The sequence below is a fragment of the Rutilus rutilus genome, assembly GCF_951802725.1.
Source record: "Rutilus rutilus genome assembly, chromosome: 2".
NCBI classification, from domain to species: Eukaryota; Metazoa; Chordata; class Actinopteri; order Cypriniformes; family Leuciscidae; genus Rutilus; species Rutilus rutilus.
In genome coordinates, this window is record NC_140210.1 from 15,867,192 (window position 1) to 15,881,675 (window position 14,484).

The window sequence follows — 14,484 nt, forward strand, 5'->3', positions numbered from 1 at the left end:
AGTGTCCGTTTACACAAAAAAAAAAAATAAGCAGCACAAACATTTTCAACATTGAATTGAATTGAATTTAGAAGAATATTTAATCTTACTAATTAGAATGATATTAGTATGATTTCTGAAGGATCATGTGAAGGATCAACACAGACAAGTAATGACTACTGAAAATTCAGCTTAGCTATCATAGGAATAAAAATATTAATATATAACTGTAATAATACTTCACAACATTAATGTTTTTACTCTATGTTTGATAAAAAAAGAATTTTAAATATAGACCTTGAATATAAAACCAAAAGTCTCTCTCTCTCTCTCTCTCTCTCTCTCTCTCTCTCTCTCTCTCTCTCTCTCTCTCTCTATATATATATATATATATATATATATATATATATACACACTGTATGTTTTTAAGAATATTTGCATCAGACACATAGCTTATAAAGTATATTTTCCACCACCTACTAGGTAAGTGGTTTTCGGCTGTTCATAAAAATCATAGACATAAAAAATGTAAACTTAACCTCACAAAGAGAAACAATTTAAAGTTACTCCAAAGCAAATTTACCATATAAGCTGCACAAGAGAAAAGTTTCCATCTAATAATTTTTATTTAATCATAAAAACTGCATTCATGCTTTTAAATTTACAATCTCTTGAGGCTTCAAATGAAATAGAAACAGAATTTTCAACCCTTGAGCCCTGACCTGAATGATGGCGTGGAAAAAACACACTCCAAAAATGATCTTCCTCCATTTCCTGCCAAGGGTGTGTTCCTCAAAGAACGTACTGCTGATCTCTGTAAAGGCGCGTCTCACATTGGCACGGAGACCCTTTGGGGGCTCGTTAGTAACCTACCATCACATTAACAAAGGCTCATTAGTTTCCTGGCAACACAAACATATTAGCAACAAAACAAAAATTAGAGCCAAAGACAAAATAGAACTTCTAAAATTAATAAAACTAAGTTACAAACTCTAAACAGTCTGACCACTTAAAGACATCCATGTCACTGCACTTTCATTATAATGAAATATTGTTTATGGTCTTATAAACTACTATTGGTTCCAGTGATTTAAGTAAAGCTGGGGTTTAACTGATAGGGACGTTAGCACAGGGGTGTTAATGTATTAGGTAAAGAGTTAATAAAATATGAAAGCGCTCCTCCTTGTGAAGTGTTATCTTCTTCTTGCAGGAGTGTGTGACTGCGTTAGTGTGACTAAAATTTTAATTTCATATACATGCAGATGCAGCATCCAAGTGCTGGAAGGATGAATGATGTGTAAAGGTAAAAATATGTGCATGTCATCAGCATATGGATGCCACTGACGCATGAAACTTCTCTCAACATTGATGCATGTTTTCATCTCCGAAAGATTAAAAAAATGATATAAAGGCATGTGCATACTTTCCTGAATTTTTTTTACTCGTGTATGAACTATCAGTGATTTTTTTTATAAAGCTTTTATGTATGGATGTATGTATGTAAGTTTGTGTCCTTGTGTTACCTTGACAGAGTTTTGTAATACAGTGACAGGAAACACATTGGTAGGCATGGAACTAAGGAACAGTCTGAAGTCCTCATGAATAACTGTGTCTGCAAAGGCCATACAAGAACAGGACAACATAAAACAGGCCAACAAAAATTGCTTCATAATGGATTCAGATGTTCAACACATAATCTGTACATAAGGTCGAAGCAGGTACAAAACAGGTGAGTATGAACAAAAAAGAACAATACTATTTTCACTGAACCATACAAACATGTACACAGACACAAATATAAACATAGGTAAGTGTTACTTTATAAATCGAGTCATTCATTTGACATATTTATTTGGAAGATCATACTAATTTAACAGTTTCAGCTTCAGTGGTTCTGGAGAAATTATAGCGACCACATATCAAGTGTTTATATATAATATTCATAAAGTTTTGTTGTACTAAAAAAAGCACTAAAAGCGAGAGATAGGTCACAGATCTGCCTTTAATTCTTTAAGCAGGGGTCTTCGAACATTTCAGGCCCACTTATTTTTAACATTTACTTAATATGTTTTAATGCAGGAAAGACAATCAAACATATACAGTACACTACCATTCAAAATTTTGGGGTCAGTAACATAAATATTTTTAAAATAAATATATTTTATATTAAGGCTATTTAAAAAAATATTTTTTGTAACAGTGTAAAAAAAACAACATTTTTATTAGTTTAAACAAAAATATTAAGGAACATAACTGTTTTTAATTGATAATAATAATAGTAATAATAATAAATAATAAATAATAATATTCCTGAGCACCAAATCGGAATTTTAGAATGAATTCTGAACGATCATGTGACACAGAAGACTGAAGTAATGGCTTAAAATAGAGCTCTGCCATCTCATGAATAAATTACATTTGAAAAAATAAAAATAAAAATAAAATTCATTTGCAATATATTTCATATTATTACTTTTTTGCTCTTTGACCAGTAGTGTAGTTGAACTTCAGCTTTTAAACTTAAGATTTGTCTGTTTGTTTGTTTTTTTACACAAATTTTGATATTACACATTAAATGACCCCTAGGGACTGCAGGGATCAATGATGAAGATTCCTGCCTTAAAGGACTTTGTTCTGATTCAAAACCTCACTCATACACAAACTAACCAGGTTCAGAGAAGGTTTTGATGAGCTCCTCCATTGCCAGCATCCAAGACACAGCAAGGTGGCAGTTTTGAAGGAAGATCCAGCCACCAATCTCCAAAGCTTCCATAATCAGCTTCTCTGCTATAGGACCCTGACCCTGACCCAGCGAGATAGATTTCAGGCTGCAATACAAGAAAACGTCTCTGGTTACTATCGTAACCTCGGTTCCCTGAGAGACGGGGAAATTAAATGCATCCCTATAAAATGCATGGGCGCGATAATTGCATCAGAATCAAGACTGAACACTTGCACAGCTGATCAAACAGCGAACATGGCGGCTAACGCAATGTCTCGTTCCCGCTTCTCAGGGAACCGAGGTTTCGATAGTAACCGGAGACGTTCCTTTTCGAGAGCGGTAACTCTACATTGCGTAGCAACGCTGCGGGAAGATAAGCCTGGAGAAACGGGGTCAAGCTACACCAGCCACGGAAGAGACAGACAGTCAGCCAATAGCCGCACCGCAAGGAGTGCTCGCATCTGATAGGCGGACAGCTCATCAGCTCCCACCCTATCAAAATGTGCATATCCAAACGCAAAGAAAGCAATAAGCTTTCAAGCATGAGGTTTAAACACAGTGTCAACGGCGGTAGCGTTGACAGCTGTATTAAACACTAGTAGCCATATACACAGAGTCAACAGCATATACATCCAGCTTGTAAAATCTGGCGAAGGTGTTCTGAGAAGACCAGCCAGCAGCATGACATAAATCCTGGATAGACATACCTCTAGACCATGCCCACGAAGAGGTAACCGCCCTCGTTGAATGAGCTCTGATGTTGAGGGGACAATCTTTCCCCTGGTATCCGTAAGCTAATGCGATAGCATCCACAATCCAGTAAGAAAGTCTCTGTTTTGAGACAGCACGTCCCTTAGTACATCAACCAAAGCACACAAAAAGCTGGTTCGACATTTGCAAAGCCCTGACAGGGCAAACAGCACTCTGAGTGTCAGCGTCACGTGAGGATGAAGGCTCAGCAGATAAAGCGGGCAGGGACAACCTGTGCTTTGAACGGTGTAGAGAGCGACTTAGGCATGTAGCCCCGTCTCGGCTGGAGAATAATGCTGCCGTCGCCGGGTCCGAAACAGATACAATCGTCGTTCACCGAGAATGAGTGTAAGTCTTTAATGCGCTTCACAGAGGCGAGAGCAAGGACCAAAGCCTTTTTTAGGGAGAGCTCCTTACCAGCAATCAAAGCTAGGGGCTCGAACAGCGGTAGAGAGAGAGCCCTCAAAACTAGAGGCCATGAAGGACACAATCTCCTCACACAAAAACTCCCCATTTTAGAGCGTAAAGACGCCTAGTAGAAGGCGAGCACTCCTCCGCGAGTGTGTCCAGCACTCGTGAAGGCAGAGTGTCTCGCTCATTTAAGGTCCCTGAAGCGGCCACACATGAAGGTTCCACAGCTCTGGGCTGGGGTGCCATATCGTGCCGTTCGCCAGAGACAGCAGGTCCTTCCTGAGGGGGATTTGCCATTGGGGAGCCAACATTATCTCTCTGAGGTCCGCAAACCAGGGCTGGTTCATCCAGTTCGGGGCCACGAGGATCACTGACGCTCTCTCCTCCCTTTTGCATAACACCATAGGCATAATCTTCACCGGAGGGAACGCGTAAAGCCTGGCTTTCGCATATGGTGTGTATCACACCAAGTCGAAACACACGCCCAGATATGTTATAGTCTGACTCGGAATAAACAAGCTCTTCTGCACATTCACACGCAGCCCCAGTGTATCCAGATGGCGAAGCAGCGTTTCCATGTGACTGATTAGCACATCCCTTGAGTGAGCTAAAATCAGTCAATCATCTATATAATTTAAAATGCGCATTCCCAGTAGCCACGGTGAAAGTTCTACGGCCGCCGTTGCCACTGGCGACGTGTTTTGATTGGAGCCACGCCCCAGCGAGGCTAGAAGCACTGGCAGGGAAATGACTCGTGGAGGATAGGCTGGCAGCCGATCGGGCACGAGCGGTGTCGTGCAAGACGGGGGAATATTGGCACTCTCTCGCCCTTGAGAGGCCATTATAGTTATGGGCTGCGACTCTGCACTGCTCTGGGGCAGGGCGAGTGACACAGTGTTGGGTGTTAGAGGAGGAAAAAGCTCTTTTTGTGAAGAATACGTGTTTTTATTGTGAAACTCACACAAACAGACACAGCATTTACACAAACATTGCATTTGTTGCCTGCAGGAACATAGGGGACATGATGAAGAACACGGTGCTTGGGGGCGGGCCCACCAGCGAACTCTCTCCTCCTCTTGACCAAATCCGTCAGGCTTGGTAGCCAAGGATGGCGCGCTGACTTTGTCGCAACGCAGGCTTCTCGACTCAGAATCGAGATGACCCTGACGCTTTCACCCAGGCCCCATTCACTGCATGCGGCGAACCTCCGGTGTGGGGTGGGGCCCCGCGGCGGGCTGTCTAACCGGTCCCTGAGCGGGGCGAGGTGCCGAGGAAGAGTGAGATCTCAACGAGGGCTGGAAAGCTTGCGTCTGTGAAATGACAGGTGAGTGTGATGAAGATGGATGACGGTGGCTCCAGACCCAGGGCAGTGGACCTCGTCCCCGTTATAGCACGAACCATATCCCTCCTGGTTCATAGGGCTCGCACCGGCAGCTCGGGGCAGTGGACGCACGTGGAGTCCGTGAACGCCGCCTCGGTGGGCGAGGCCCAGGTAGGCGACGCAGAACTCATGTTCGTCGGGCAGGTCGATTCTGACACAACTGTCATGCTCATGCATTTAATACTGCCCGCGAGCCTGTCAGTATTTGCATACTTTGCGACAATTGGCCAGCTGTTTCAAGCTGGCGCTAGCCCATAAGATTTAAATGAAAGTGGAGAAGGGAGGAGTTCCTGCAGCGTTGCTACACAATGTAGAGTTACCGCTCTCGAAAGGGAACCACAATGACGGCAAAAGTCTTGATTTGTCGTGTTTATCATAAGTGCTGGATTTGTCAAATTTTGTCTGATCTATTATTTTTACTACACCTATTTCAAATACACCCATGCCTAAATGTCACATTAACACAAAAGGAACACTGAAAACCCCACCATACTTCAAGTGGAATCAAAGAACATAACAAATAAAATCTGACCAAAACAAAGTTCATTTGAAGTTTGTTTCAGGAGTTTGAAATAGCTTGTGAACATGAACTTCCCTGAAAAGTTTGTTCCAGCTAATAAACACCTTTGAACGACCACTGGCCTGCGGCAATGCCTAATAGGTAGATGTTCTCTGGGGCTCAGCCTTCTTTGACATAGAAATCTTCTCCGGTTCATTTATTCTTTCCAGTCCATTGAGGTCAAATATCCGTGAGTAAAAACAACTTGTAATTGTAATTCTATATAAAAGTAACACAGTTTTTTTCATGCTTAAATGGGTAGTTCTTGGCCAGAATAAGCTACAAAATATAACATGCTTTATTTAAAATATGGCTGTCCAAAACTAGTACAGGTCCGTGAGAGTAGATGAACCTTTTGAAAATGTGGTCCTTATGGCTTTGATAGAAAATGGCTAATGAATCAACTGTTCTCATAGCTGGCAAACGGATGCATCCGATGGTAACATCCAGGCTCAGGTTTAAGATTTAATACAAGACTGAAAGTAATAGGAGGACAGGACATTGTATGGTAGCAATGTATTCTGGCAGCTGGTAAAATGATCTGAGCAGAGGCGTGACGTGAAAAAATTACAGAGGGTTAAAAACCATTTGAGAGATAGGATTTTGGACCCACTCTAGGAATATAGCAGAAGTATAGCAGATACTGGTTGGCAAAAAAGAAAGTAATTCCAGACATCTAGCTATAAAATCAACAGAACATGGGTTGTGAGAGTAAACCGCAGCTGAATAAACCAGTGGTCAAGTAAGACCGCTGCTATCATAATGTGGTCCTTAAGGAAGAGCATGTCACCCAGGCTGACACAATGTAATGATACATACCAGGAGGCAATGACTATGTGACCTCTGAATGAGACAGAGAGGAATTTGGTGAGGGATGTCATGGCTGAGAGGAAGAGGAACTTGTCACAATTAAAGCTGATATGTTGACGAGGCACACACAGAGGAGGAGGACATGATGTGTACTTCTGAATGTCATCAGTACAGCAGTGCTAAAAAAAGCATGGGTTTTGAAGTAGTATAGATGAAGAAGAATGAAAGTCCAAACGCTGATCACTGTGGTACCTCAGTTTTAAGCACAATATAAAGAGCGTAAGCATTTCTTGCAGGAAAAGGACAGCAGAGAAATTATCTTCATAAGTATCACATACTGAAGTTTTTTTTAAAGGAAATCTGTTTGTAAGCCATCTGAAACATGTAACACATTCGGTATGGATATAATCAACACATGTAGTATTCATTCATGTAAGTTATGTACTTATATGTGCCACTTGTGCCACAACTAGGAAGTTAGTGAGTAAACAGAGTGTATAAATGTCACAAAAAAGTGCACAGTACCGATGCTGGTATCTTCTCTCGTTGACAAACCGCTGAAATGCTCCCATTGGATCTGAGCCCGTGCTTAGAATGAAGACCAGGGGAATGGTTGGGGACATGTCTGTGTACAGGGTTGAAAGATCCACTGGGGGATTCTCCACAAATTGTTGTCCCAAACCAATGATAACAAACTGAGTCACTGCAAACACAACCTGGAACACATAGAGTCAGAGACTTGAAATACAATGATACAATGATATCATATTTATTTATACAGCTGATAATGACACATAACTCACGGAGACTCACATGAAACTTGACACACACACAGGCACCGTAACACATACACACACACACACACACACACACACACACACTGGTATTCCTATCATAGGCCAAATTCACACTTCCGGCCTTATATGCTTTGAGGTCAAATATGTACGAAAAACCTTTTCATAGGTATAGTTTCTAGGAATGCTCCAAATGATTAGCCTGGAAATCCAGACCCAAATCTGAAAGATTAAGGGTCTGGCATCGACTAATGAAAATCGCCCAGCTGGAGGGGCGGCACCAAGCATGCATTTGAAAATCTCACTGCACGCAATTGGATAACACTATGACCAATCACAACAATAAGCCCCATACACTTAGCTACCAGCAGAGCTAACTGGTAGATTAGACTCTTGCCGTATCCGGTCGGCAAAACTGCAAAAATGTCCTTCTTGCAAAGGAAGGATTCGAGCGCCGTCTTCTGTTCCTCTTATAGATAAAAAGCCATGTCTAACTTGTTCATTGTAGCGGTCAAACAACTGGTGTTCATCCATAGCCATCTTGCAATGTTTACTAATGACTTCGATGTCACAGCGCTGTCGTCATCTGTTTAGCTGGCCTCTGGCCCACCTATATCAGATAACCCGATGTGATTGGTGCAGCTCAGATACATGGGCATATTTAATGAGCATCATTACTCGACGCCAGAGTAAACTCCTGGATTTCCAGGGTACCAAATGATTGGTCACTGATCTGAACCAGTTGATAATAACAGTACTTCCTTTGATTATATGCGTGGTCTCAGCTTGCCGATCACATTTTTATGACACAAAAGACGCAAACTTGCTCACACCAGCCGTGACAGGTGCGGCAAATATGAAAAGATCAATGACGACTGTGTCTCAGTCTCCACAGGGCTAGAGTACAATAATAACGCAGTAAAAGGTGTGTATGCTTCAAACTACTTTTTTAAAACCAACCAATCGCCATTAACTGTAGCTACTGTACATCTGCATACATGTGCTGTTTTCCTCATTAGAGCTCCAGGTGAAGAGTTGTCAGTAGCAGAGAAGCACAGGTCAACTGACCATCAATCAGAACCGGCTAGTTCCTTTTTTTTTTTTTTGGTCGATCTCTGTTACAGACTTGCATTCAAAATGCACTGCAATTATTTCCCCAAATGTCATTTGTGTTGAAATATTACGAAGTCTGTAAACAGTACGTTAACAGAGGCCAGAGATAGGACACGCTGAACACAGACACAAAGCGGAGAGCAGAGAAAATACTGTACCAGCAAGCTCACTGGTTTTTTTCTATGGGGGGGGGGGGGGGGGGATACCGCCCGACGGTATTCTTATATGTAAGGAGGTGGGCTTCATGGACTAAGGGTTGGGAATCACCACTCTAAAGGACACTTTGGGAAACGCCTCAGCATGACTGGTGTCTGAAGCGGTGTTTGGTGTTTTTAGCCCCCAACGGCGCCTTCCAGGCAGCGAGGGGATGGGTAGGTTTAAGGTTGAGGTTAGGGTTAGCTGCCTCTAAGGAGCCATTGGGGGCTAAAAACACCATCGAGCGTCTGAAGCACACGTTAAAACAAGACAATGTCATTGACCAACGACAATCTGTGATGTCACCACAGGTGTGACCATGAGTATAAAAGAGCACCTGTATTAGATGTCATCAGCTTTCTGTCTTCAGGAGACTGTTTGTTTTGAACGTGTTTCTACGCTTTTCAGGAAGTGTCTACCGCAGTTTCAGCGTTATCTGACACCAGGCGATACACACGGCTTGTGCATAATTTGTCTCAGAGAGGATCATGTGTGTTCTGTTCTCGAGGGAGCAGAATGCATGAATTGCAAGGGCTTTTCCATGAAAAAGCTCAGTTCACGCCTGTGCCTTTTCTCGAAGGAATTAGGACAGGCGTCTGTACCCTGTGCTTTGGGACCTGCTGCAGCCAAGGCCCAGCGGAGACAGGTTGAGCTGGAGGAGGAATTTGTCTCTCTCTCGTTCCCCTGCAGCTCACTTGAGCGATCTGCTAGGCGCGGATGTATTTTCTCTGAAAGAGTCATCCAATTTAGCAGACAGCGCACTTTTGGCTTCCAGCCAAGAAGAGCAGGATGTGGCTGATGAGGGCGATGATACACAGTTGAAGCCCTCTCAGCCTGCCTGCCCCGCATACGAGGAGCTGCTAGAAGTTATGGAAGTTATTAAGGAAACGCCGCAGATCGCTTGCGGGCGTCTTGATGAGCGTTTTTTTGTCTGACCATAAACATGCAGCTCCTGTGAGTCTTCCATTTCTCCCGGACCTTCATGCTGAGGTGGAGAGGTCCTGTGACTACAGGACCTCTGCAGGTCAGGCTGGTGCGGCTCTGTGTTGCAGGCCTACCAAGCGCACCTCCTAAAAGATCTGGAAGACTTTATAAGCAGGCAGCTTCCTTAGGTCTTGAAGTAGTAGCTTGAGCTGCCTTAGGGCTTGAGCTGCCTCCCACTAGAGTGTTTAAAGAGGCAGGCAGATTCCTTATGTCTCGTGAATTTGTGGTTGCCTCCCCCAGTTCAGGGCTTTGTGTAAGTGGTCCGTTCGCAAACCTTGGCAATACTTTTTGGGTTGAGTTGCCACCACTAATTTGGGTTCATTAAGTAGGCAGCTCCCTCATGTCTTGTGAAGCTAGGGCTGCCTTCCCCAGAGTTTGGGCTCTAAACAGGCAGCCCATCTCTGAACCACAGCAATGTTTTTAGGTTGAAGCTGCCTCCCTGAAGTAGGCAGTTCCCTTACGCCTTGTGAAGCTAGACTGCTTTACTCTAATCAGGCGTCCATTCACATGGTCATTGCAATGCATTCTATGGCTCATGAGGTGTACTTGCTCCCTTTCTATTTAATAGGAATGGGCATTTAATGGAGCACCGAATCTTATGCAAATTGGGGAAGCCCACACCATGGCAATATCCAAGGGAGCCTCCTACTACAAAACCTTGAGGCTGTTAGAATGAGTGCACTTTCCCCATTTGGGTTCCATGCACAGTCCTTGACACAGCTTCTGAGCACTCGCGATCTCCTAGGTAAGGAAACTCATGTTGAGCATGTAGCCCCCTTACAACTACAGTATCATGGGCAGCTGCCTCCAGGTCTTTAGCAGGTGATTTACAAGCTGTTTTCATGGGGAGCAATGTCAAATGTCAACATTTGGTCTTCATAACATAGGGTTTACCAGGTACACACACACACACAGTTTTCATGTTTTATGGGGACTTTCCATAGCCATGATCCATAGACATAATTTTTATGTAGAACAAACTGTATATTCTATCTCCTAATCCTACCCCTAAACACATCCCTCACAGAAAACTTTCTTCATTTTGTGGGGACATTAGTACTATTCTTGTGGGGACACACGCTAACAAATCACAGCTTTAATATCAAAGGAAATAAATCCAATGTGGTATTATGTACACTAATGTAGTGTATGTAACTGTGAATAAATATAGTGAAGTTGTAATTTCATAGAGAAGAGTCTCTCCTGAGATATAATGGGCCCTATCTTGCACCCAGCGCAATTGACTTTGTACAGCGACGCATGTATCATTCCTATTTTGCACCCGCGCAAAGCGGACTTTTCCCTCCACAGAAGCACGTCGGTTAACTAAGAAATACACTTGCGCTCCCCGGGGCGGTTCAGCGCAAAGAGGAGGCGTGTTCCGGCGCAAACGTTCCCTCATGCTATTTTACAGGTTTAGAAAACAATTGCGCCACTAACCGAAAAAAAAACAGTTTAAAGTCAGTGGCGCGTTGCGCATGTTATTAATATGCTATTTTAAGGGCGCATGCTTGGCCTTAATCAATGTAGCGTGTGCACAATGCGCATACACTTTGATTCTCTCATCTACACACAGACGCAGTAGTTATCATTTTTGCAAATCATACATTATTACGAAAGATAGATAGATAGATATATAGATAGATATATAGATATATATATAGATAGATAGATAGATAGATAGACAGACAGTTTATTATAAAAGCATACATCTAGCTTACACATTTACCCAAATTATCATACACCTGTTTAACCGAAGTTAATTTGGGTGTGTTTCTCCATCCCCAACGTCCCTGACGGCAACGTCGGTCTCCTCGGCTGTGAACCGCTCCTGTCATGCGTCTGGCAAATCCGCCGTTATAATAGGAATTCGCTTTAGAACAAGCGCGCCTGCTCTTAAAGGGAATGTGAGATGTCGCTCTGATTGGTTTATTTCACGTTACGCCCAAACCACACCTATGAATAATGAAGCTACTTCAGACCAACCCCTTTTAGATTTGCGCCAGGCGCAAGAGTCATTTATCCCGCCGAGAAAATAGCAACAGCGCCAAGACCCGCCCACAAAGTTACTTGCGCTTTGCGCTTTGACACTTGCGTTTCAGATCGTTAAAATAGGGCCCTCTATGTTGTTCTGAACTTGCAATTCTGAGAAATAAATTGTGAGAAAATAACTCAAAATTGTTAGATGTAAACTTGGAATTGTGAGAAATAAAGTCAGAATAGTGACACAAAAGGCTGTAATTACCTTTGTTGTCAGTAAGACTTTTATTTTTTATACTTTTATTCAATAGAACAAATCTGAGAAAAATTCTGAAAAAAGTCAGTCAAAATTGCAGATATAAACTTTTATAGTTTTGAATATAGTTTATAGTCAGAATTGTGTGTAATGAATTTGCAATACTGAGAAAGTAAGTCTGAATTGTGAGATTTTAACTCAAAATTGTAACTTGGAATAAACTCAGAATTGCAAGAAAAATATATTTTTTCTGTGTTGGAAACAGTCTAAACAGTTTAAGTAAATGTACTGCAACAGTTTGAACATTACAGTAATTACAATTCATATCAAATCACATTGTTTTATTTTTTTTTATTATTATTTTACCTTCTCCTCCATAAAACTCTTTATGAGGATGAGTTTCTGGAAGGCCCCAAGCCGCTGGTTCCAGTGACCTCTAACCTGTGGCTGTTTCTCAGAGGGTATGTCTTCTGAGAAAGGAGGAAGGTCAGTAACATACCCGTCCCACTGCTTCGGGTTTACTGTTACCTCCAGTTGCCCTACAGAGAGGGAAAAATAGTGTTAGGATAAGAATTACTGTATGATTTCTATTTTGTGATTGATGCTTTTCAAGAAATTATAGAAGTACAGTATGAGCCAGTGACATTTTATGGAAAATTAAAAAACATACCTAGTTTGACAGAGATAGGTGTGGATATCATCTCTTTTTTAATGCCATTAAAGCAGGGTAGTCGGTCTTCTAAATTACAACAAGTCTCCCAGGCAAAATCAGACAACCATGGCACTTCTGGCTTCTCTGGCAATCCCTGCAGTGGGAAAGGGGAGTGTTATGCATGTAGGAAAGTATCTGTGTATTTGTGCATAGGGCTGAGAGTAATATTTCATCATACTGACATGTCAAAAACTATCAAATAGCATGAATTAAGGTTTGAGACTTTGATCAAGCAATTAATTTGAGAATGAAAATTGGCAAACATTGGAGTAGACTGAAATATAAAACCAGCCAAAATTAAGAAAATGAACTAGAAACAGTATATTGGATGATTTCACTTGGAATCTCATTTCTCTTATTTCTCTCCCCAAATGACTTTTCTCCATTTTTCGCACTTTCTAAACACTATTAACATCCTATACTAAGAAGTTTGTAAATAACGACAGGATGAGATATCAAGTTTAATACTAAGGGTTGTGTATATATCTCTAGCAACAGAGATGCTTGCCTTAGCAACAGAACAGAAGTGGACTCTGTCTCTGTTTACTAGAATACATGCAAAAAAAGCACTGTTTCAACACACTAAAACAATATAACAGTGCGCTGTGAAAGAAATGCCTTTTTGATGGGGGCATATAGCGCAGGCCCCTGAGAAAAGGGAAAAAAATAGAACACAGCTCTCCAATCTAACAATTAACACAATTTAAATCTCATTCATGACTTGTAGAAGGATAATAGCCAACTACAGAATTATAATAAGAACACACATACATAAGCACACACACACACACACACACACACACACACAGGTGTTCTTTCTTTCTCTCTCTCATATGCCCTTTCCACATCTCTGACCTTCTCCATGCCTCCAGCCCCTCTCAGAAAGAACTGCCACTCCTGCTGGGAGATCTCTCCCCTCTGCATCATGATCTCCACACACAGCATGAAGCTGTAGATGGCCTTGTGTTGCTCAAAAAGGCCACGGGACACGTTCGTGTAGGCACTTAGCAGAGTCTGATCCAACAGGATCTGTAGTCTCACACTCAAATCTCTGTGCTTCTCTGCTGACTCAATAGTATTGTTGAACAACTGTGAAGAAATTTCCAGGGAATACGTGAAATGTCAAAATGTATACCTTAAATGCACTGGAAGTCGCTTTGGATAATATAGCTATATCTATATATATATACAAACACACACACTACTGTTCAAAAATTTATCAAATATGACAGTAAAGACTGAAGATTTCTATTTATTACAAAAGATTTATATTTTAAATAAATTGTTATTTTGAACTTTCTATTCATCAAAGAATTCTGCAAAGATGTTTCCACAAAAATATTAAGCAGCAAAACTGTTCCCTTTCAAAGTGGAACTCAACACTGCACCTTGGATGTACGCTATGAGGAATGGCATTGGTGTAACCGGTGTCTGAGGCACGTGTATACACACGACGATTTCATTGGTCGACGACAGTCCATGATGGTAGCAGACTGTGGTGATAAAAATCTGGCTTTGAACTGATCACGTTCAGCTCTCAAGGGAGTTGAAAGAATGCTTTGTGATGTGGTCGCGGTGAGAAGCTCCACCTAAGCTTGACTCTCTTGAGGGATGAAAGTTGAGCACCTAGGTGTTGCCAGCCTTGTTTATTTCACATGCACACATTTGGCACAGGGCTTGAGAATAGAATAGTGAATTTCTTGTTGCTCTACTAGGGCTAGTGCTAATCTAAATTAGCACTAGGTATAGCAGGTCCTAGATGAGAGTGTTAAGCTGCCTCCACCAAGAGGGATATTTAAGTAGGATGGCTCCTCTCTTTGAAGGATAGCAGTGTCAAA

General features: G+C 41.9%; 1 protein-coding gene across 1 annotated transcript in view; it reads right to left on the minus strand.

Annotated features, from left to right (window-relative positions):
- dnah6 (dynein, axonemal, heavy chain 6) overlaps positions 1 to 14,484 on the minus strand; it is a gene marked incomplete at its 5' end in the record, with an annotated part of 84,217 nt that overhangs the window by 13,653 nt on the left and 56,080 nt on the right. Inside the window, 7 exons of the mRNA XM_084397639.1 lie at positions 702 to 848; positions 1,503 to 1,591; positions 2,647 to 2,807; positions 7,138 to 7,328; positions 12,301 to 12,473; positions 12,605 to 12,740; positions 13,502 to 13,735. Of these exons, the coding sequence (XP_084253765.1) occupies positions 702 to 848; positions 1,503 to 1,591; positions 2,647 to 2,807; positions 7,138 to 7,328; positions 12,301 to 12,473; positions 12,605 to 12,740; positions 13,502 to 13,735 (1,131 nt within the window). The remainder of the gene's footprint in view (positions 1 to 701; positions 849 to 1,502; positions 1,592 to 2,646; positions 2,808 to 7,137; positions 7,329 to 12,300; positions 12,474 to 12,604; positions 12,741 to 13,501; positions 13,736 to 14,484) is intronic.